We start from the raw sequence: 21,315 nt of genomic DNA on the forward strand, positions 1-21,315 counted from the left end.
ATACCCCCACATTTTAAAATAAGAAGTTCGATGATTATGACTTTGGCATGGTCTGCAGAATCTCTCTTGTGGTTGGTGGTGATTATAGCCTAGTTCCTCTCCACACCAAGATTCGCTCTCAGCAATTGCCCTTTCATGGGTATGGCCCTCTCCTGACTCTGCCCCACTAGCCAGCCATCTAATAATGTTCAGATAGTTCATCATTACACATAGTTGAAGTAGCCCCCGTCCTTTCACTTTTTATCCACATATCTGCTGTTCCTTTGGGACTGGCTGCTTTTCCCCCATGTGGTGTTCCCAAGGCCAGCTGCTTATATGGAACTGCAACAAGAATTTCGTGATGTAAATGCACAGATGGGAAGGCAAAGGAGTTAACTGGTTTTCTGGCTCCCTGACAACAGCTGAATTTCTAGCAGTGTGGACAGGGATTTGGTAACTCACACCACCACCACCACCACCCCCTCCCAAAAATGCCAATTTGAGGTGAGGAGAGCATTCTTTGGAGCCTGACTCCTTCCCCTAAACATGCCCTGTGATAGCAACCACTTCTAGAAGGGCTCATAAATACATGAATTCCAAATAATAGTGGGACTAGATTTAGGCCCATGCCCTAGAGAATCATGCTTATATCTGGCCCATTTGGCTGGACCCTCATTACATAGCAGTTTCTGATCCCCACTAGGCCCATCTGTCTCCCCAGGAACCCAAAAGAGAGGAAGACAAATGCATTTTAGATGGTTCTATGGTGATATCAAGACTGGGAATGAGAGATTACAGTTGCACACAGTATGCTGGTGACTTCCAAAACCAAGAGTAGAGTGCATCCCCCACCTCCTTCCCCTCACAATTTAAATCAAAAACAGGGTTATAAAATGAAGTAGTGTAAATGGGATATATTTATAGGTAGGTAGCAGCTTTCAACCCCAAAATAATTCATAAAAGGTATAGAAGACGGCTGGAGCCACTGAAATGCAGCCATTCCTGGAGCTGGAGGATAGCCGCCTGCTAACACTCACTACATCACCATGGAGAGGACGTTGGCTAAGGAGGTTCTTTCCGACTGTGGGGCCTATTTCCAGTCCTCCCTCCGTTCATGCGTCCGGGCGGAGTTCCTCTGGGCAGCATCCGCTGGCTCCCTTGACACCTTCAAGGAGCAGTGGGCGCTGTCCAGGGTTCTCCGCTCGGTGTCCCCCTTCGATTCCCTTTGTTTGACCCTTTGACCTTCACACTTGCCCGGTTACATTTTTGGTTGTCCCCCATAATTACTTGAGTTCCTAGACCTTGTGGATCCTCCCCTAAGGCAGGAGAAGCGTCTTTTAGCAATGGGCAGACTTGTGCCCTCCTGGTTCCCGGTACCCAATAGGAACGCTCACTATGTTATGCAGCATTGTGGGCAGTGGCAATGGTCTGAATTTTGTCCCATGCTACTTGCTCACACACCCCTCTTAAGGCAAAGTCTCAGTGGATCCCTATTTTTTTTTTTTTTAATCTTACCCAAATGCCTTGCATGGAGTAAGAACGCATGGACCTCACTTTACATACCATTAAAGGATGAAGGGCTAAATTCACCCTGCCACCATCTGAGACAGTAATTATTGGGAGTCTATGTGTTTCAAGCCAGAAGCTTAAACTGAAACCATGCTGTCAGGCAGGCTCTTAAAAGTCCTTAGAGTAACTGCACTATAACTTTTTTTGACCTACTCTACATAAAGGTGTAACAGTTAACTGTCCTGGGATAAAATAAAACTTAAGGCTGTTTAAATGTATACACTTAGATGAAGAAGAGCTGTCATAGGCAAAGTTTCTCTGCCACATTTTTTTCTTCTGTATCTAGTTAAATCCTTGATAGGGTCTAACCTTTCATTTTGCCTCCACTCCAGGGTATACACTGTAAAAAGATATATCAGAGCTTTGTAACCATAGTACAATAAGCCTCACCTGAGATGTAAGGTGATAAACATTGCAGGTTTAGCCACCTTTCTCACCCTTCCTTGTTCCTTGGATATATTTCCATTTTCTCTCCAAGTCATTTAAGACAGCGGACACATATTAAACTATGGAACACCGAGCCTGTCAGCTGAACTTTTTAAAAGTACATATGCCATAAAGGTGAGGGCTTATTTGAGAACTAGGGAGAGGCACTACCTTAGGGTAGGAGTAGGAGATTATTGTCCAAAATATTTTAAATGGTGTTTTTAGTTTTAAATTGTTTCATAAATTTCTAAAGTTCTTGGATGCACTTTAAATGACAAATTGTAAGAGATTTGGGTTGCAATCTGATTGTCTAATTTAGCTTATCCATCAAATGGTTTTATATTGCCATACGTCACTGTGTATCTGAGCATCTTCCAAATAAAATTGATAGCAGTAGCAAACTCTCGAGCAGACGTTATGGAGTCTCTTATCTTACCATTTAGACAGTAATGTTAGCTTAACTCTGACAAGACTCCCTTAAGCGTAAGGGTGACAAAGAGTAAGAACAAAATTGATCAACCTGACCGTAACCCAAGAAAAATACCTGAGTAAAATTATTTACCTCCAAGACGTTGAGTTTAATGATACCATCTCCATCTTTATCAAAGGCGTGGAATGCCCCTAAGGAAAGATAAATCAATACAAAGTACATACAATTATTATGGACAAAGTGAAGACCATCCTGTGTATAACAAACCAACTACAGTCCCAATCTGTTGTATAGAATTGTGCTGATAGTTATTCAGCTACTGGGCTTGTTAAGTGTCCCTGCTTTGTTGTTCCTCAGCTGTAGTCAACAAGGCACAGTTACTTATTTTCTTTTAGAGCACAAGCTTTCGTGAGCTACAGCTCACTTCATCGGGTGCATTCAGTGGAAAATACAGTTGGCAGATTTATATACATAGAGAACATAAAACAATGGGTGTTACCATACACACTGTAACCAGAGTGATCATTTAAGGTGACAGGTTTCAGAGTAGCAGACGTGTTAATCTGTATTCACAAAAAGAAAAGGAGTACTTGTGGCACCTTAGAGACTAACCAATTTATTTGAGCATAAGCTTTCATGAGCTAATGCATTGGACGAAGTGAGCTGTAGCTCACGAAAGCTTATGCTCAAATAAATTGGTTAGTCTCTAAGGTGCCACAAGTCCTCCTTTTCTTTTTGCGAATACAGACTAACAAGGCTGCTACTCTGAAACCTGTCATTATGTAAGGCACTGAATTTAGCCGTATGGAGTGGAAATCTATCAACTTCATGAAAAAACTCATACAGATACAGACAGACATCATCTTCCTTTCCAAATGCAAACAGATGGCCATCGTACCAAAAGGACTGAAGGTAAAAAATCCATTACAACCTACATACCACACAGACTATGCTGACAGCTTGTGCCACACGCTCTCAAAGAAACTGCGGAATCACCTGATCAACATCCTCTACAGCAAACAGGGAAAGATTAAGAATGAGCTCTCAAAAATGGATACTCTCATAAAAAACCAACCTTCCACACAAACTTCCTCGTGGCTGGACTTTACAAAAACTAGACAAGCCATTTACAACACACACTTTCCTTTTTCTTTTGTAGAGAAGCACACTAAACTATCTAAACTACTACATGTCACAAGGGGCCACAACAATGGTTCCCTTAACCCACCCAGCAATATTGTTAATCTATCCAACTATACTCTTAGCCCAGCAGAAGAATCTGTCCTATTTCGGAGCCTCTCCTTCTGCCCCTCCACCCCCACGAACATGATACAGTTCTGTGGTGACCTAGAATCCTATTTTCGACGTCTCCGACTCAAGGAATATTTCCAACACACCTCTGAACAGCATACTAACCCACAGAGACCTTCCTACCAAGACTACAAAAAGAAGGATTCTGGGTGGACTCCTCCTGAAGGTCGAAACAACAGACTGGACTTCTACATAGAGTGCTTCCACCGACGTGCATGGGCTGAAATTGTGGAAAAGCAGCATAGCTTGCCCCATAACCTCAGCCGTACAGAACACAATGCCATCCACAGCCTCAGAAACAACTCTGACATCATAATCAAAAAGGCTGACAAAGAAGGTGCTGTCATCATCATGAATAGGTCGGAATATGAACAAGAGGCTTCTGGGCAACTCTCCAACACCACTTTCTACAAGCCATAACCCTCCGATCCCACTGAGGGTTACCAAAAGAAACTACAGCATTTGCTCAAGAAACTCCCTGAAAAAGCACAAGAACAAATCCACACAGACACACCGCTGGAACCCCGACCTGAGGTATTCTATCTGCTACCCAAGATCCATGAACCTGGAAATCCTGGACGCCCCATCATCTCAGGCATTGACCCTGACAGCAGGATTGTCTGGCTATGTAGACTCCCTCCTCAGGCCCTACGCTACCAGCACTCCCAGCTATCTTCGAGACACTACTGACTTCCTATGGAAACTACAATCCATTGGTGATCTTTCTGAAAACACCATCCTGGCCACTATGGATGTAGAAGCCCTCTACACCAACATTCCACACAAAGATGGACTACAAGCCGTCAGGAACAGTATCCCCAGTAATGTCACGACAAACCTGGTGGCTGAACTTTTGTGACTTTGTCCTCACCCATAACTATTTCACATTTGGGGACAATGTATACCTTCAAATCAGCAGCACTGCTATGGGTACCTGCATGGCCCCACAGTATGCCAACATTTTTATGGCTGACTTAGAACAATACTTCCTCAGCTCTCGTCCCCTAATGCCCCTACTCTACTTGCGCTACATTGATGACATCATCATCATCTGGACCCATGGAAAAGAATCCCTTGAGGAATTCCACCATGATTTCAACAATTTCCATCCCACCATCAACCTCAGCCTGGACCAGTCCACACAAGAGATCCACTTCCTGGACACTACGGTGCTAATAAGCGATGGTCACATAAACACCGCCCTATACCGGAAACCTACTGACCCCTATTCCTACCTACATGCCTCCAGCTTTCACCCAGACCACACCACATGATCCATTTTCTACAACCAAACTCTACGATACAACTGCATTTGCTCCAACCCCTCAGCCCTGGTCTACACTAGGACTTTAGGTCGAATTTAGCAGCATTAAATCAATGTAAACCTGCACCCGTCCACACGATGAAGCCCTTTATTTCGACTTAAAGGGCTCTTAAAATCGATTTCCTTACTCCACCCCTGACAAGTGGATTAGCGCTTAAATCGGCCTTGCCGCCTCGAATTTGGGGTACTGTGGATACAATTCAATGGTATTGGCCTCCGGGAGCTATCCCAGAGTGCTCCATTGTGACCGCTCTGGACAGCACTCTCAACTCAGATGCACTGGCCAGGTAGACAGGAAAAGAACCGCGAACTTTTGAATCTCATTTCCTGTTTGGCCAGCGTGGCAAGCTGCAGGTGACCATGCAGAGCTCATCAGCAGAGGTGACCATGATGGAGTCCCAGAATCGCAAACGAGCTCCAGCATGGACCGAACGGGAGGTACGGGATCTGATCACTGTATGGGGAGAGGAATCCGTGCTATCGGAACTCCGTTCCAGTTTTCGAAATGCCAAAACCTTTGTCAAAATCTCCCTGGGCATGAAGGACAGAGGCCATAACAGGGACCCGAAGCAGTGCCGCGTGAAACTGAAGGAGCTGAGGCAAGCCTACCAGAAAACCAGAGAGGCGAACGGCCACTCCGGGTCAGAGCCCCAAACGTGCCACTTCTATGATGAGCTGCATGCCATTTTAGGGGGTTCAGCCACCACTACCCCAGCCGTGTTGTTTGACTCCTTCAATGGAGATGGAGGCAATACGGAAGCAGGTTTTGGGGACGAAGAAGATGAGGAGGAGGAGGAGGAGGAGAAGGTTGTAGATAGCTCACAGCAAGCAAGCGGAGAAACTGGTTTTCCCGACACCCAGGAACTGTTTCTCACCCTGGACCTGGAGCCAGTACCCCCCGAACCCACCCAAGGCTGCCTCCTGGACCCAGCAGGCGGAGAAGGGACCTCTGGTGAGTGTACCTTTTAAAATACTATACATGGTTTAAAAGCAAGCATGTGAAAGGATTACTTTGCCCTGGCATTCGCGGCTCTCCTGGATGTACTCCCAAAGCCTTTGCAAAAGGTTTCTGGGGAGGGCAGCCTTATTGCGTCCTTCATGGTAGGACACTTTACCACTCCAGGCCAGTAACATGTACTCGGGAATCATTGTACAACAAAGCATTTCAGTGTATGTTTGCTGGCATTTAAACAACATCCGTTCTTTATCTCTCTGTGTTATCCTCAGGAGAGTGAGATATAATTCATGGTCACCTGGTTGAAATAGACTGCTTTTCTTCAGGGGACACTCAGAGGAACCCATTCCTGCTGGGCTGTTTGCCTGTGGCTAAACAGAAATGTTTCCCGCTGTTAGCCACAGGGAGGGGGGAGGGTTGAGGGGGTAGCCATGCAGTGGGGGGAGGCAAAATGCGACCTTGTAACGAAAGCACATGTGCTATGTATGTAATGTTAACAGCAAGTTTACCCTGAAAGAGTGTAGCCACTGTTTTATAAAATGTCTTTTTAAATACCGCTGTCCCTTTTTTTTCTCCACCAGCTGCATGTGTTTCAATGATCACAGGATCTTCTCCTTCCCAGAGGCTAGTGAAGATTAGAAAGAAAAAAAAATGCACTCGTGATGAAATGTTCTCCAAGCTCATGCTGTCCTCCCACACTGACAGAGCACAGACGAATGCGTGGAGGCAAATAATGTCAGAGTGCAGGAAAGCACAAAATGACCGGGAGGAGAGGTGGCGGGCTGAAGACAGGGCTGAAGCTCAAATGTGGCGGCAGCGTGATGAGAGGAGGCAGGATTCAATGCTCAGGCTGCTGGAGGACCAAATCAGTATGCTCCAGTGTATGGTTGAGCTGCAGCAAAGGCAGCTGGAGCACAGACTCCCACTACAGCCCCTGTGTAACCAACCGCCCTCCTCCCCAAGTTCCATAGCCTCCTCACCCAGACGCCCAAGAACGTGGTGGGGGGGCCACTGGCCAACCAGCCACTCCGCCACAGAGGATTGCCCCCCAAAAAAAGAAGGCTGGCATTCAATAAATTTTAAAGTTGTAAACTTTTAAAGTGCTGTGTGGCATTTTCCTTCCCTCCTCCACCACCCCTCCTGGGCTACCTTGGTAGTCATCCCCCTATTTGTGTGATGAATGAATAAAGAATGCATGAATGTGAAGCAACAATGACTTTATTGCCTCTGCAAGCAGTGATCGGAGGGAGGAGGGGATGGTGGTTAGCTTACAGGGAAGTAGAATGAACCAAGGGGCGGGGGGTTTCATCAAGGAGAAACAAACAGAACTTTCACACCGTAGCCTGGCCAGTCATGAAACTGGTTTTCAAAGCTTCTCTGATGCGTACCACGCCCTCCTGTGCTCTTCTAACTGCCCTGGTGTCTGGCTGCGCGTAACCAGCAACCAGGTGATTTGCCTCAACCTCCCACCCCGCCATAAACGTCTCTCCCTTACTCTCACAGATATTGTGGAGCACACAGTAATAACAGTGGGAATATTGGTTTCGCTGAGGTCTAAGCGAGTCAGTAAACTGCGCCAGCGCGCCTTTAAACGTCCAAATGCACATTCTATCACCATTCTGCACTTGCTCAGCCTGTAGTTGAACAGCTCCTGACTACTGTCCAGGCTGCCTGTGTACGGCTTCATGAGCCATGGCATTAAGGGGTAGGCTGGGTCCTCAAGGATACATATAGGCATTTCAACATCCCCAACAGTTATTTTCTGGTCTGGGAATAAAGTCCCTTCCTGCAGCTTTTGAAACAGACCAGAGTTCCTGAAGATGCGAGCGTCATGTACCTTTCCCGGCCATCCCACGTTGATGTTGGTGAAACGTCCCTTGTGATCCACCAGAGCTTGCAGCACTATCGAAAAGTACCCCTTGCGGTTTATGTACTCGGCAGCTTGGTGCTCCGGTGCCAAGATAGGGATACGGGTTCCGTCTATGGCCCCACCACAGTTAGGGAAGCCCATTGCAGCAAAGCCATCCACTATGACCTGCACATTTCCCAGGGTCACTACCCTTGATATCAGCAGATCTTTGATTGCGTGGGCTACTTGCATCACAGCAGCCCCAACAGTAGATTTGCCCACTCCAAATTGATTCCCAACTGACCGGTAGCTGTCTGGCGTTGCAAGTTTCCACAGGGCGATCGCCACTCACTTCTCAACTGTGAGGGCTGCTCTCATCTTGGTATTCATGCGCCTCAGGGCAGGGGAAAGCAAGTCACAAAGTTCCATGAAAGTGTCCTTACGCATGCGAAAGTTTCGCAGCCACTGGGAATCGTCTCAGACCTGCAACGCTATGCGGTCCCACCAGTCTGTGCTTGTTTCCCGAGCCCAGAATCGGCGTTCCACAGCATGAACCTGCCCCATTAGCACCATGATGCATGCATTGGCAGGGCCCATGCTTTCAGAGAAATCTGTGTCCATGTCCTGATCACTCACGTGACCGCGCTGACGTCGCCTCCTCGCCCGGTATCGCTTTGCCAGGTTCTGGTGCTGCATATACTGCTGGATAATGCGTGTGGTGTTTAATGTGCTCCTAATTGCCAAAGTGAGCTGAGCGGCCTCCATGCTTGCCTTGGTATGGCGTCCGCACAGAAAAAAGGCGCGGAACGATTGTCTGCCATTGCTCTGAATGAGGGAGGAGCGACTGACGACACGGCTTATAGGGTTGGCTTCAGGGAGCTAAAATCAACAAAGGGGATGGCTTTACATCAAGGAGTATTTCAGGCAGGACTTCACGGAGGGTTCCAATAAGAAATGGTGCACCTAAATTATTGTTCTTATTGGAACAAGGAGGTTAGCCTGGCCTCTGATTGATACATGGCTAGATTTACCTCGCTGCACCTTCTCTGTGAGTGACTGCAGTGTGACCTAGAGGAATGAGTCCCCTAGACAGGGGAGGGGGGAAGCAAATGAGTACAAAACAAATCTGGTCTATTTCTTGTTTTGATCCACTCCATCTATCTTTTACATCTTTGGCTGGCAGCAGACGGTGCAGAAGGACTGCATGTCATCCACATCTCATGGCTGCTCGGCAGAAGATGGTACAGTAGGACTGCTAGCCATCCTCATCTCTTGCCTGCCCGGCAGAAGATGGTACAATATGACTGCTAGCAATCCGTATCGCCTGCCTGCTCACCATAAGACGGTTCAATAGGACTGACTGCAGGACTAAAGAGAATGACCTGGTCAAGTCACTCCAAATTTAGTCCCTGCGCCCATGTCTGTCCAGGCGCTCCCAGCCGACGTGGCCAGGAGCACCTCGGACACGACGAGGATGGCTACCAGTCGTACTGCACCGTCTGCTGCCACAAGGCAATGGGTTGCTGCTACTGTGTAGCAATGCCGTACCGCGTCTGCCAGCACCCAGGAGACATACGGTGACAGTTACCTGAGCGGGCTCCATGATATGCCGTGGTATATCTGCCGTGGTATGGTGTCTGAACAGGAAACTCAGGAAAAAAGGCGCAAAACGATTGTCTGCCCTTGCTTTCACGGAGGGAGGGAGGGAAGGGGGGCCTGATGATATGTACCCAGAACCACCCACGACAATGTTTTAGCCCCATCAGGCATTGGGATCTCAACCCAGAATTCCAATGGGCAGCGGAGACTGCGGGAACTGTGGGATAGTTATCCACAGTGCAACGCTCCGGAAGTCGACTCTAGCCTCGGTACTGTGGAAGCGCTCCGCCGAGTTAATGCACTTAATGCACTTACAGCATTTTCTGTGGGGGGACACACACTCGAATATATAAAACCGATTTCTAAAAAACCAACTTCTATAAATTCGACCTTATTCGGTAGTGTAGACATACCCTCAGACAGAGACAAACACCTACAAGATCTCTATCAAACATTCTTACAACTACAATATCCACCTGCTGAAGTGAAGAAACAGATTGACAGAGCCAGAAGAGTACCCAAAAGTTACCTACTACAGGACAGGCCCAACAAAGAAAATAACAGAACGCCACTAGTCATCACCTTCAGCCCCCAACTAAAACCTCTCCAACGCATCATCAAGGATCTACAACCTATCCTGAAGGACGACCCATCACTCTCACAGATCTTGGGAGACAGGCCAGTCCTTGCTTACAGACAGCCCCCCAACCTGAAGCAAATACTCACCCAGCAACCACACAACAGAACCACTAACCCAGGAACCTATCCTTGCAACAAAGCCCATTGCCAACTGTCTCCACATATCTATTCAGGGGACACCATCATAGGGCCTAATCACATCAGCCACACTATCAGAGCTCATTCACCTGCACATCTACCAATGTGATATATGCCGTCATGTGCCAGCAATGCCCCTCTGCCACATACATTGGTCAAACTGGACAGTCTCTATGTAAAAGAATAAATGGACACAAATCAGACGTCAAGAATTATAACATTCAAAAACCAGTCGGAGAACACTTCAATCTCTTTGGTCACTCGATTACAGACGTAAAAGTTGCAATTCTTCAACAAAAAAACTTCAAAAACAGACTCCAACAAGAGACTGCTGAATTGGAATTAATTTGCAACTGGATACAATTAACTTAGGCTTGAATAGAGACTGGGAGTGGATGGGTCATTACAAAAAGTAAACTATTTCCCCATGTTTATTCCCCCCCTCCATCCCCCACTGTTCCTGAGATGTTCTTGTCAACTGCTGGAAATGGCCCACCTTGATTATCACTACAAAAGGTCCCCGCCCCCCGCTCTCCGGCTGGTAATAGCTCACCTTAAGTGATCACTCTGGCTACAGTGTGTATGGTAACACCCATTGCTTCATGTTCTCTATGTATATAAATCTCCCCACTGTATTTTCCACTGAATACATCCGATGATGTGAGCTGTAGCTCACGAAAGCTTATGCTCAAATAAATTTGTTAGACTCTAAGGTGCCACAAGTACTCCTTTTCTTTTTGCGAATACAGACTAATACGGCTGCTCCTCTGAAACCTGTTATTTTCTTTTGGGTTTATAAACTGTGCCTGTCATGTCATATAGTCCTTGAGCCCATATGTGAAATTATTAAAACAACACGCTGACCTACCTCACATATAACCCCATAATCACATCCTCAAGTGAAACACTGAGATAATATATCAGTCTCACACGGCATACAACGGATTGAAATGGTCAGAGCAGTGAGGGAAGCAAAATGCATAGTTGAGGGCCCTTCTGCCTTTAGTAGCTGGATTTATACAGGGCCAGTTCGTTATAAGCAAGAATGACCATGCTACTGTGGCACACAGGAGTGAGAGGAAATACCCAATAATAACGTACTCAAATAATATATGCAGCTGGAAAGAAAGAGAAGTGAAGATGCTGAAAAACTCTGCTCCCTATGGCTAATGATATTAAGCAGCTGCATTTCACTCCAGTTGTAGCTACCAAATAGCCTTCAATAGTAGCTTTATTTATGGGAATCTTACATTGCTGGAGCACTAATGAATAGGGTGACCATATTTCCCTATGCTGAATATGGGACACCTGGTAAAATTACTTGTATTCAAGTAAGTTCATGACAATGAGTCAGAACTATGCAGTATAAATGTTCAAATTAACATCAAGGTGACGGAACCCCAATTAAAAAGAAATACTGTATAGCTGAATTCTTCTTCTTTACCTTTTTATCTTTAAGGCTTTAGTGTTCACTGGGAAAGAGGTGACACACACACCCCTACTCTCCCCCCCCCCCAACACACACATACCCTTCTCTCGCACAGGGGCAGGGGGGTGGGGGTGACCAACCAACCTGACCCTCCCTGTCTGGTGCTCTCCACCCTCCATGCCCGGCTGGGGTCCTGGGACGGACCCGCCTCTCCCAGTACCTGGTGCTGTGTCTTCCTGAGGCAACATGTGGAGGGGGAGCAGGTGGGGTCACATGCTTCCCCCCAATTTCTGCCAGGGTTCACACCAGAATATGGCCAGCAGCAGCCTTTTGGCATTGTGTGGGATGGAAGGGACAGGAGCTGCTTCCAGCCGCAGGGGAGGAGAGGAGGAAGGGATGACCTGGCCTGTGTCTTTGCAGAGCTCATCTCTTCCTCTCCCCTTTCCCCCTGCCCCGCACAGTGCAGTTTGCCCCTTCCTGCCCGCACAGTGTCGAAAGGCAGCTAATACCTCCAGGCTGCTGCTGGCCACCGACATAACCCAGCTGCCTCCTGTCCCCCAGCTACAGGCAGGCACAAAGGGGTTAAGGATGCATTGTGCACCAGGGCCCAGGGAACCTGACTGCAGGGGCGAACCAGCCAGGGAGGTGGCTCAGCAGGGGAGGGTGCCTAGGGGGCGGAGCAGCTTGGGCTTTCCTGGGGCACCACCCAAGCCAGAGGCACTGTGGGGAGGAAGGAGCCTGCTGGCCAGGCTATTGATGAGCTGAGCACTCTGACCAGGGGCTGGTTCTCCTCACAGCACTGGGAGTGGGATGTGCCCTGCTGGGGTGGGAGGGATACAGAGGAGCAGTGGGGCTAGGAGGTGAAGGGGCAAAGCAGGGAGAGGACAGCGAGAGGAGGCATACGTAAAAGGCCGATGGGTGGGCAGCAGAGGCGACATGTAACCAGCTGCACCCTGGTGCCTGCCAGTACTTATCAGCTGCCGCGGCATGCAGCCAGCATTGGCTGGAAACGGGGCCCTGCTAGCCATGAGCTGGCATGCAGGGGGGGCTGCGCTGATGGACCACCAGGGGAAGCAGCCGACCCCATGCACTGCAGCTTCGCCCCGCCACCAGCCTTGCACACCCACCCCCCATCATCAGCCACTGAACCTCCCCCTGGGTGGCTGGTGAGCAGGGATCTGGCCAGCAGCAGGACCCACTGGTACTGATGGGTGGAGGCAGAAAATGCAGGACAATTTGCCTGTTTTTAAGAAAAAGTCAGGACACCTGCAGGAAGGCTTAAATAAGGGACTGTCCCTTTAAAAATGGGACATCTGGTCACCCTACTAATGAATATAAAACAGTTGCTGCTGTGAAGGAGCTTACAGAGCCTGAGACTCATAGCTTACAACACGAGAGAAGCACTGCAGAATAGAGGATGTTCATCACTGAAATCAACTAATTTTCATAATGGTCACTGATATTAAGCTTTCAGTGCTTTAGAGCACTTTTTGCCAGGGACGACCCATGTGCTCCTGTGTGAGAGAGGGATAGCACACGAAGAAGTACAGTAAAAATTAGACAGGCACTTACTGAACATTCCTTCCAGTCGCACAAAGCAGCAGATAAAACTGTCAAAGTCAATGTTCATGTTTCTGTCAGCATAGCGCATTGTAATGATGTCGTAGAGCTGCTTGTTGAGGCAGAATCCTGAGAAGGAAGAAAAACAGAAAAAACAAAAACAGCTGTCCTTCAGCTCTTGGCACAGTTCTGGTACCAGACTGACACTGAGGAAAAGCTTTGTATGTAGTCATCAGTTCCTGGGCCTAAGCATATACCAAAGGTCCAAGCTGAGTGACCCAAGAAAAATAAAAATGCAGGAAGCTTTATTGTGTCAGGTTACTATCTTAAAAGGAAACAACATTTTGAAATGACTGTTTTCAAGTGGCCAAAAGCGTGCTCATTACCTCCCATTATCACTGTGAAGAGAAGGTCCTTGCCACAAAGAGTTTAAAATCTAATTTAGATCTGATGAAATAAGGGGCTGGAGTAACAAAAACTCAGATAGGGATCAGTGAGGAAAGTAGGTGTTACAACAATAAACCTGTACAGTGGCAAAAAATAAATGACTAAAACATACAAACTCCAGCCTCAATATTACCCATCTACATACTGTATAGGAATGTGCAGTTAGTCAACCAGTGCAGCAGATTGGCTTATCAGAGGCATTTATATGAATCTGGGCATTGCTTGGGGCTGGTTACATGCATAGTCACACAGAATATGTGGGCTTTCAATATTAAGCATGGGTTTAGAGTTTATTTTACATTTTTATTCCTCTCCTAGTTTAGGAGAATTATTTAAAGAACAAAGAATATTATTTTAGGCTAAGAATTTTACTAGCAAGAATGAGAAACCTGTAAAATGTACCGTATTCCTGCAGCATGTAAATCAAAACCCAGGTGTAGTTTGTTTTTATTTGTCCTTGGAAAACCAAAATTTGATGATTGAGGTTTTGCCAAAACCGAAATATAGCTGCCTGAGCAATGCACAAAATGTTGATGTAGAGACTTTACCAATGTCTTCACATTAAGGTTCATAAGAAAGCTCATGAGTTTCTGAATAATGAAATACTCTCCCTCCCTTAGCAGCAGTCACTGGTAATGGAATTTGTCAGGGCCAGTATAGTCTCTCTAGAAGCCGGTATGCTAATAAGTCTGGGAGAGATGAAGCAGCCACCTGGTCTGCAGGGTGAATGCTATTTAATTATGTTGCATGCTTGGGGGTGGGCAGAGACAGTACAGTTTTTTGAAGGGTACTTTCTTAGTGATGGGCAGGTGAAAATTGAAAGGTCCCCCATTATAAAGAAGAGACTAAAATAGACCCCCACCTCCCACCAAACTGGAACAGAGGCTTTGTGACTAAGGCACAGGAGTGGGGGTCAAGAGATTTGGCTCAACTGTAGATTCTCTGTGTGACCTTGGGCCGATAACTGAACTGCTCTGTGACTCAGTTTCCACGTCTGTAAAGTGGGGATAATACTGTGCAGGTGGAAAAACATTTAGTGTGCTTTAACTGTATTTGCACAAAGAAAAGGAGTACTTGTGGCACCTTAGAGACTAACCAATTTATTTGAGCATGAGCTTTCGTGAGCTACAGCTCACTTCATCGGATGCATACCGTGGAAACTGCAGCAGACTTTATATACACACAGAGAATATGAAACAATACCTCCTCCCACCCCACTGTCCTGCTGGTAATAGCTTATCTAAAGTGATCATCAAGTTGGGCCATTTCCAGCACAAATCCAGGTTTTCTCACCCTCCACCCCCACACACAAATTCACTCTCCTGCCGGTGATAGCCCATCCAAAGTGACAACTCTCTACACAATGTGCATGATAATCAAGTTGGGCCATTTCCTGCACAAATCCAGATTCTCTCACCCCCTCACCCCCCTCCCAAAAACCACACACACAAACTCACTATCCTGCTGGTAATAGCTCATCCAAAGTGACCACTCTCCCTACAATGTGCATGATAATCAAGGTGGGCCATTTCCAGCACAAATCCAGGTTTTCTCACCCCCCCACCCCCATACACACACAAACTCACTGTCCTGCTGGTAATAGCTCATCCAAACTGACCACTCTCCAAGTTTAAATCCAAGTTAAACCAGAACATCTGGGGGGGGGGGGTAGGAAAAAACAAGGGGAAATAGGCTACCTTGCATAATGACTTAGCCACTCCCAGTCTCTATTTAAGCCTAAATTAATAGTATCCAATTTGCAAATGAATTCCAATTCAGCAGTTTCTCGCTGGAGTCTGGATTTGAAGTTTTTTTGTTTTAAGATAGCGACCTTCATGTCTGTGATTGCGTGACCAGAGAGATTGAAGTGTTCTCCGACTGGTTTATGAATGTTATAATTCTTGACATCTGATTTGTGTCCATTTATTCTTTTACGTAGAGACTGTCCAGTTTGACCAATGTATATGGCAGAGGGGCATTGCTGGCACATGATGGCATATATCACATTGGTGGATGTGCAGGTGAACGAGCCTCTGATAGTGTGGCTGATGTTATTAGGCCCTGTTGTACAGATACAGACAGACATCATCTTCCTTTCCAAATGCAAACAGATGGACATCATACCAAAAGGACTGAAGGTAAAAAATCCATTACAACCTACATACCACACAGACTATGCTGACAGCTTGTGCCACACGCTCTCAAAGAAACTGCGGAATCACCTGATCAACATCCTCTACAGCAAACAGGGAAAGATTAAGAATGAGCTCTCAAAAATGGATACTCTCATAAAAAACCAACCTTCCACACAAACTTCCTCGTGGCTGGACTTTACTAAAACTAGACAAGCCATTTACAATGCACACTTTGCTTCTCTACAAAAGAAAAAGGACACTAAACTTTCTAAACTACTACATGCTACAAGGGGCCACAGCAATGGTTCCCTCAACCCACCTAGCAATATTGTTAACCTATCCAACTATACTCTCAGCCCAGCAGAAGCAGCTGTTCTATCTCGGGGCCTCTCCTTCTGCCCCTCCACCCCCACGAACATGATAAGGTTCTGTGGTGACCTAGAATCCTATTTTCGACGTCTCCAACTCAAGGAATATTTCCAAAATACCTCTGAACAACATACTAATCCACAGAGGTCTCCCTACCAACACTACAGAAAGAGGGATTCTAGGTGGACTCCTCCTGAAGGTCGAAACAGCAGACTGGACTTCTACATAGAGTGCTTCCGCCGACGTGCACGGGCTGAAATTGTGGAAAAGCAGCATCACTTGCCCCATAACCTCAGCCATGCGGAACGCAATGCCATCCACAGCCTCAGAAACAACTCTGACATCATAATCAAAAAGGCTGACAAAGGAGGTGCTGTTGTCATCATGAATAGGTCGGAATATGAACAAGAGGCTGCTCGGCAGCTCTCCAACACCACTTTCTACAAGCCATTACCCTATGATCCCACTGAGAGTTACCAAAAGCAACTACAGCATTTGCTCAAGAAACTTCCTGAAAAAGCACAAGATCAAATCCGCACAGACACACCCCTGGAACCCCGACCTGGGATATTCTATCTACTACCCAAGATCCATAAACCTGGAAATCCTGGGCGCCCCATCATCTCAGGCATTGGCACCCGGACAGCAGGATTGTCTGGCTATGTAGACTCCCTCCTCAGGCCCTACGCTACCAGCACTCCCAGCTACCTTTGAGACACCACTGACTTCCTGAGGAAACTTCAATCCATCGGTGATCTTCCTGATAACACCATCCTGGCCACTATGCATGTAGAAGCCCTCTACACCAACATTCCACACAAAGATGGACTACAAGCCGTCAAGAACACTATCCCCGATAATGTCACGGCTAACCTGGTGGCTGAACTTTGTGACTTTGTCCTTACCCATAACTATTTTACATTTGGGGACAATGTATACCTTCAGATCAGCGACACTGCTATGGGTACCCGCATGGCCCGACATTATGCCAACATTTTTATGGCTGATTTAGAACAACGCTTCCTCAGCTCTCGTCCCCTAAAGCCCCTACTCTACTTGCGCTATATTGATGACATCTTCATCATCTGGACCCATGGAAAAGAAGCCCTTGAGGAATTCCACCATGATTTCAACAATTTCCATCCCACCATCAACCTCAGCCTGGTCCAGTCCACACAAGAGATCCACTTCCTGGACACTACAGTGCTCATAAACAATGGTCACATAATCACCACCCTATACCGGAAACCTACTGACCGCTATTCCTACCTGCATGCCTCCAGCTTTCACCCTGACCACACCACACGATCCATCGTCTACAGCCAAGCTCTGCGATACAACCGCATTTGCTCCAACCCCTCAGACAGAGACAAACACGTACAAGATCTCTGTCAAGCTTTCTTACAACTACAATACCCACCTGCGGAAGTGAAGAAACAGATTGATAGAGCCAGAAGAGTTCCCAGAAGTTACCTACTACAGGACAGGCCTAACAAAGAAAATAACAGAACGCCACTAGCCGTCACCTTCAGCCCCCAACTAAAACCCCTCCAACGCATTATTAAGGATCTACAACCTATCCTAAAGGATGACCCAACACTCTCACAAATCTTGGGAGACAGGCCAGTCCTTGCCTACAGACAGCCCCGCAACCTGAAGCAAATACTCACCAACAACCACATACCACACAACAGAACCACTAACCCAGGAACTTATCCTTGCAACAAAGCCCGTTGCCAACTGTGCCCACATATCTATTCAGGGGACACCATCACAGGGCCTAATAACATCAGCCACACTATCAGAGGCTCGTTCACCTGCACATCCACCAATGTGATATATGCCATCATGTGCCAGCAATGCCCCTCTGTCATTTACATTGGTCAAACTGGACAGTCTCTACGTAAAAGAATAAATGGACACAAATCAGATGTCAAGAATTATAACATTCATAAACCAGTCGGAGAACACTTCAATCTCTCTGGTCACGCAATCACAGACATGAAGGTCGCTATCTTAAAACAAAAAAACTTCAAATCCAGACTCCAGCGAGAAACTGCTGAATTGGAATTCATTTGCAAATTGGATACTATTAATTTAGGCTTAAATAGAGACTGGGAGTGGCTAAGTCATTATGCAAGGTAGCCTATTTCCCCTTGTTTTTTCCTACCCCCCCCCCCCCCCAGATGTTCTGGTTTAACTTGGATTTAAACTTGGAGAGTGGTCAGTTTGGATGAGCTATTACCAGCAGGACAGTGAGTTTGTGTGTGTATGGGGGTGGGGGGGTGAGAAAACCTGGATTTGTGCTGGAAATGGCCCACCTTGATTATCATGCACATTGTAGGGAGAGTGGTCACTTTGGATGAGCTATTACCAGCAGGATAGTGAGTTTGTGTGTGTGGTTTTTGGGAGGGGGGTGAGGGGGTGAGAGAACCTGGATTTGTGCAGGAAATGGCCCAACTTGATTATCATGCACATTGTGTAGAGAGTTGTCACTTTGGATGGGCTATCACCAGCAGGAGAGTGAATTTGTGTGTGGGGGTGGAGGGTGAGAAAACCTGGATTTGTGCTGGAAATGGCCCAACTTGATGATCACTTTAGATAAGCTATTACCAGCAGGACAGTGGGGTGGGAGGAGGTATTGTTTCATATTCTCTGTGTGTATATAAAGTCTGCTGCAGTTTCCACGGTATGCATCCGATGAAGTGAGCTGTAGCTCACGAAAGCTCATGCTCAAATAAATTGGTTAGTCTCTAAGGTGCCACAAGTACTCCTTTTCTTTTTGCGAATACAGACTAACACGGCTGTTACTCTGAAACCTGTATTTGCACAATTTAAAAAATCCACAACAAATTCTATGAGGGTGAACCTTTACAGCCTGGCTGGAGAGTGGTGCCCTCTGCTAAGCAGCAGAAGCCCCACTTGCACTGGCTCCTGAGTCAGTTGGTATTCAGCACACCACAGGATGTGCGGCCTGAGGTTGCCACCTTCTCTTTCCCCTGCCCGTATACTCATACCCAGCGGAGGAGTTCTGCTGTTTGAGATAAGTGCAACACTGCACTCCTGGGTGGTTTGTCAGAGCAGGGATAGAACCTGGGGCCTCAGCTTCTAAAAAGCATAGTCCTCCACTGTCTGAGCTAAAGGAGCCAGCTCCTAGCTGTGCCTGCAACCACTGCTCCCTCTAAGGTTTTACATCCATCTGTGGAATGAATTTTATTATGTGCACCAATATGGAGGTGATGTGTGGCGGGGGTGGGGCCAAGGGGTTCAGAGTGGGCTCAGGCACAGGGTTGGGGGCTCCAGCTGGGGGTGTGGGCTCTGGGGTGGGGCTGGGGATGAGGAGTTTAGGGTGCAGGCTGCCCCAGGTCTGCGGCAGGGAGAGAGGACTGCCCCCAACCCTCTCTTGCCATGGCAGCCCTGGGGCTGGAGCTGGGGCCAGGGGAGAGGCGCCTCTCCCTGCCACAGCCCTGCACACCCCCTACCTCTCTCCTCTCCAGTCCAGGCACCTGCACGGCCCTTGATAGCCTGCTGTGAAGTCACACAGCTTAAAGGGAACTTAGCCTGCAACCAGTTCATCAAGCTTTATATGATCCAGCCCCCACTGAGATGGACAGAATACCACACTGAGTGGATGAGGGTTATGGAAGTGGCCAGGCTTCATTTACTAAGGCTGGACAGCACTGATATAAGCAGTGAAAGGCTAAAGAGCAAATCATCTCCTCCCCTGATATAAAGCAGGTGGGAGATGCTGAGTTCCCCAATAACACTTCCCTACCTCACAGGGGCAGGGCTATCAAGTGTCATGCATCTTGCCACCCTGTCCCACCTAGGGTTGCCAACCCTCCAGGATTGTCCTGTAGTCACCAGGAATTAAAGATTGATCTTTAATTAAAGATTATGTCACTTGATGAAACCTCCAGGAATATATCCAATTAAAATTAGCAACCCTAGTCCCACCTGCCTGCAGCTCAGCAGGCATCCCCTGTAATCAGCTGGGCTGTGAGCAAGCTGTAGGCAAAGAGCTACTATCGTTCCTCCTGGTCACCAGGGGCCACTGTGGCTAGAAGCAGCCAGGTAACTTCTCTTATCTGTCAGTATCTGGCCAGCCAGGAGGGAACCTCAGGCCCAGACTCAGAGAAGGGGCAAGGGACTGTGGCAGCAATATCAGCAGGAGCAGGTAGGCAAGGGAAGGGAAGGGGGATAAGAGGGGACAGAATGTGAGGGAAGGGGGTGAAGTGGACTAAATGGGGCAAGAACGGGGAGGGCTGAATAAGGGAGGCTGCTCCAGATTCCACCTACAACAACCCTCCCAGGCTACTCCAGGCTTGCTGTGTCAATGGCCCAGGAACGTCCACTGCTGCTCCTTGCCTCCTCCCCGCCCCTGCTTGTGAGGTGTGTTGGGAACAGGTCCCTGCCTCCCTCACACCAGTTGCCACTAGTTGGCAGGAACCCTGGGGGAAATAGGTGACTTCCCGCTCTTGAGAAATGTCAAACATGGAGGTGCAAAAAGCTTGGTAGCTGTGCCAGGCAATTAATTAATGTTTGTAAAGCTCCCTGAGATCCTTGATGGAGGGTGCACAGGGAAGGCAAAATATAGTTTACCACTGAAAGGTAGAACTGGCTGAACAGAAGATTCAGTCTTCAAAACACAAAGTGTTTTCCTTGCATCTTGGACATGTGAAAATTTGTCCCGGGCAACAGCTCAGTATCCAGGTTTTTCTAGGGCATATTCCTTTAAAAGGCTGCACTGTACTTCTCATTTTTGCTATATCGGTACAGGAAGGGTAGGAACAAGGGGAGAGCAAGAGAGCATGGATTTAGATGACTCCCTATCCAAAAATACAGGGCATTGAGTACTGTGCAATACCTGCATCTTTGACTGCATTACGCATCTCGTAACTGTTAATGGTGCCAGAATGATCTGTGTCATAATGTTTGAAAATTTTCTGGAAAAGAAAAAAATAAATATCAGGAATAAAGTTTGGTCATTTTGTAGAAAAACAAAGCTGATTGGGCCACTGAGTAGGCCACTGAGTAGGGCTATAATTTTCACTCTAGTATCTAGGCTTCAAAGGCTAGACGAATTCCATACAGAGTAGAGTGGCGGGTCATTGAAGAATAATGATTGTCTGTGAAAGTTGTGTGTTCCATCCCAC

General features: G+C 47.2%; 1 protein-coding gene across 2 annotated transcripts in view; it reads right to left on the reverse strand.

Moving 5' to 3' along the window:
• CAPN3 (calpain 3) overlaps nt 1-21,315 on the reverse strand; it is a 73,902-nt gene that overhangs the window by 2,642 nt on the left and 49,945 nt on the right. For both annotated transcript variants that reach the window (XM_073348627.2, XM_073348626.1), the window contains 3 exons: nt 21,027-21,105; nt 13,221-13,337; nt 2,537-2,595 (listed from right to left, as the gene is read on the reverse strand). In XM_073348627.2, the coding sequence (XP_073204728.1) occupies nt 2,537-2,595; nt 13,221-13,337; nt 21,027-21,105 (255 nt within the window). The remainder of the gene's footprint in view (nt 1-2,536; nt 2,596-13,220; nt 13,338-21,026; nt 21,106-21,315) is intronic.

Source organism: Lepidochelys kempii, chromosome 6 (assembly GCF_965140285.1).
Source record: "Lepidochelys kempii isolate rLepKem1 chromosome 6, rLepKem1.hap1, whole genome shotgun sequence".
In the NCBI taxonomy this organism is placed as follows: Eukaryota; Metazoa; Chordata; order Testudines; family Cheloniidae; genus Lepidochelys; species Lepidochelys kempii.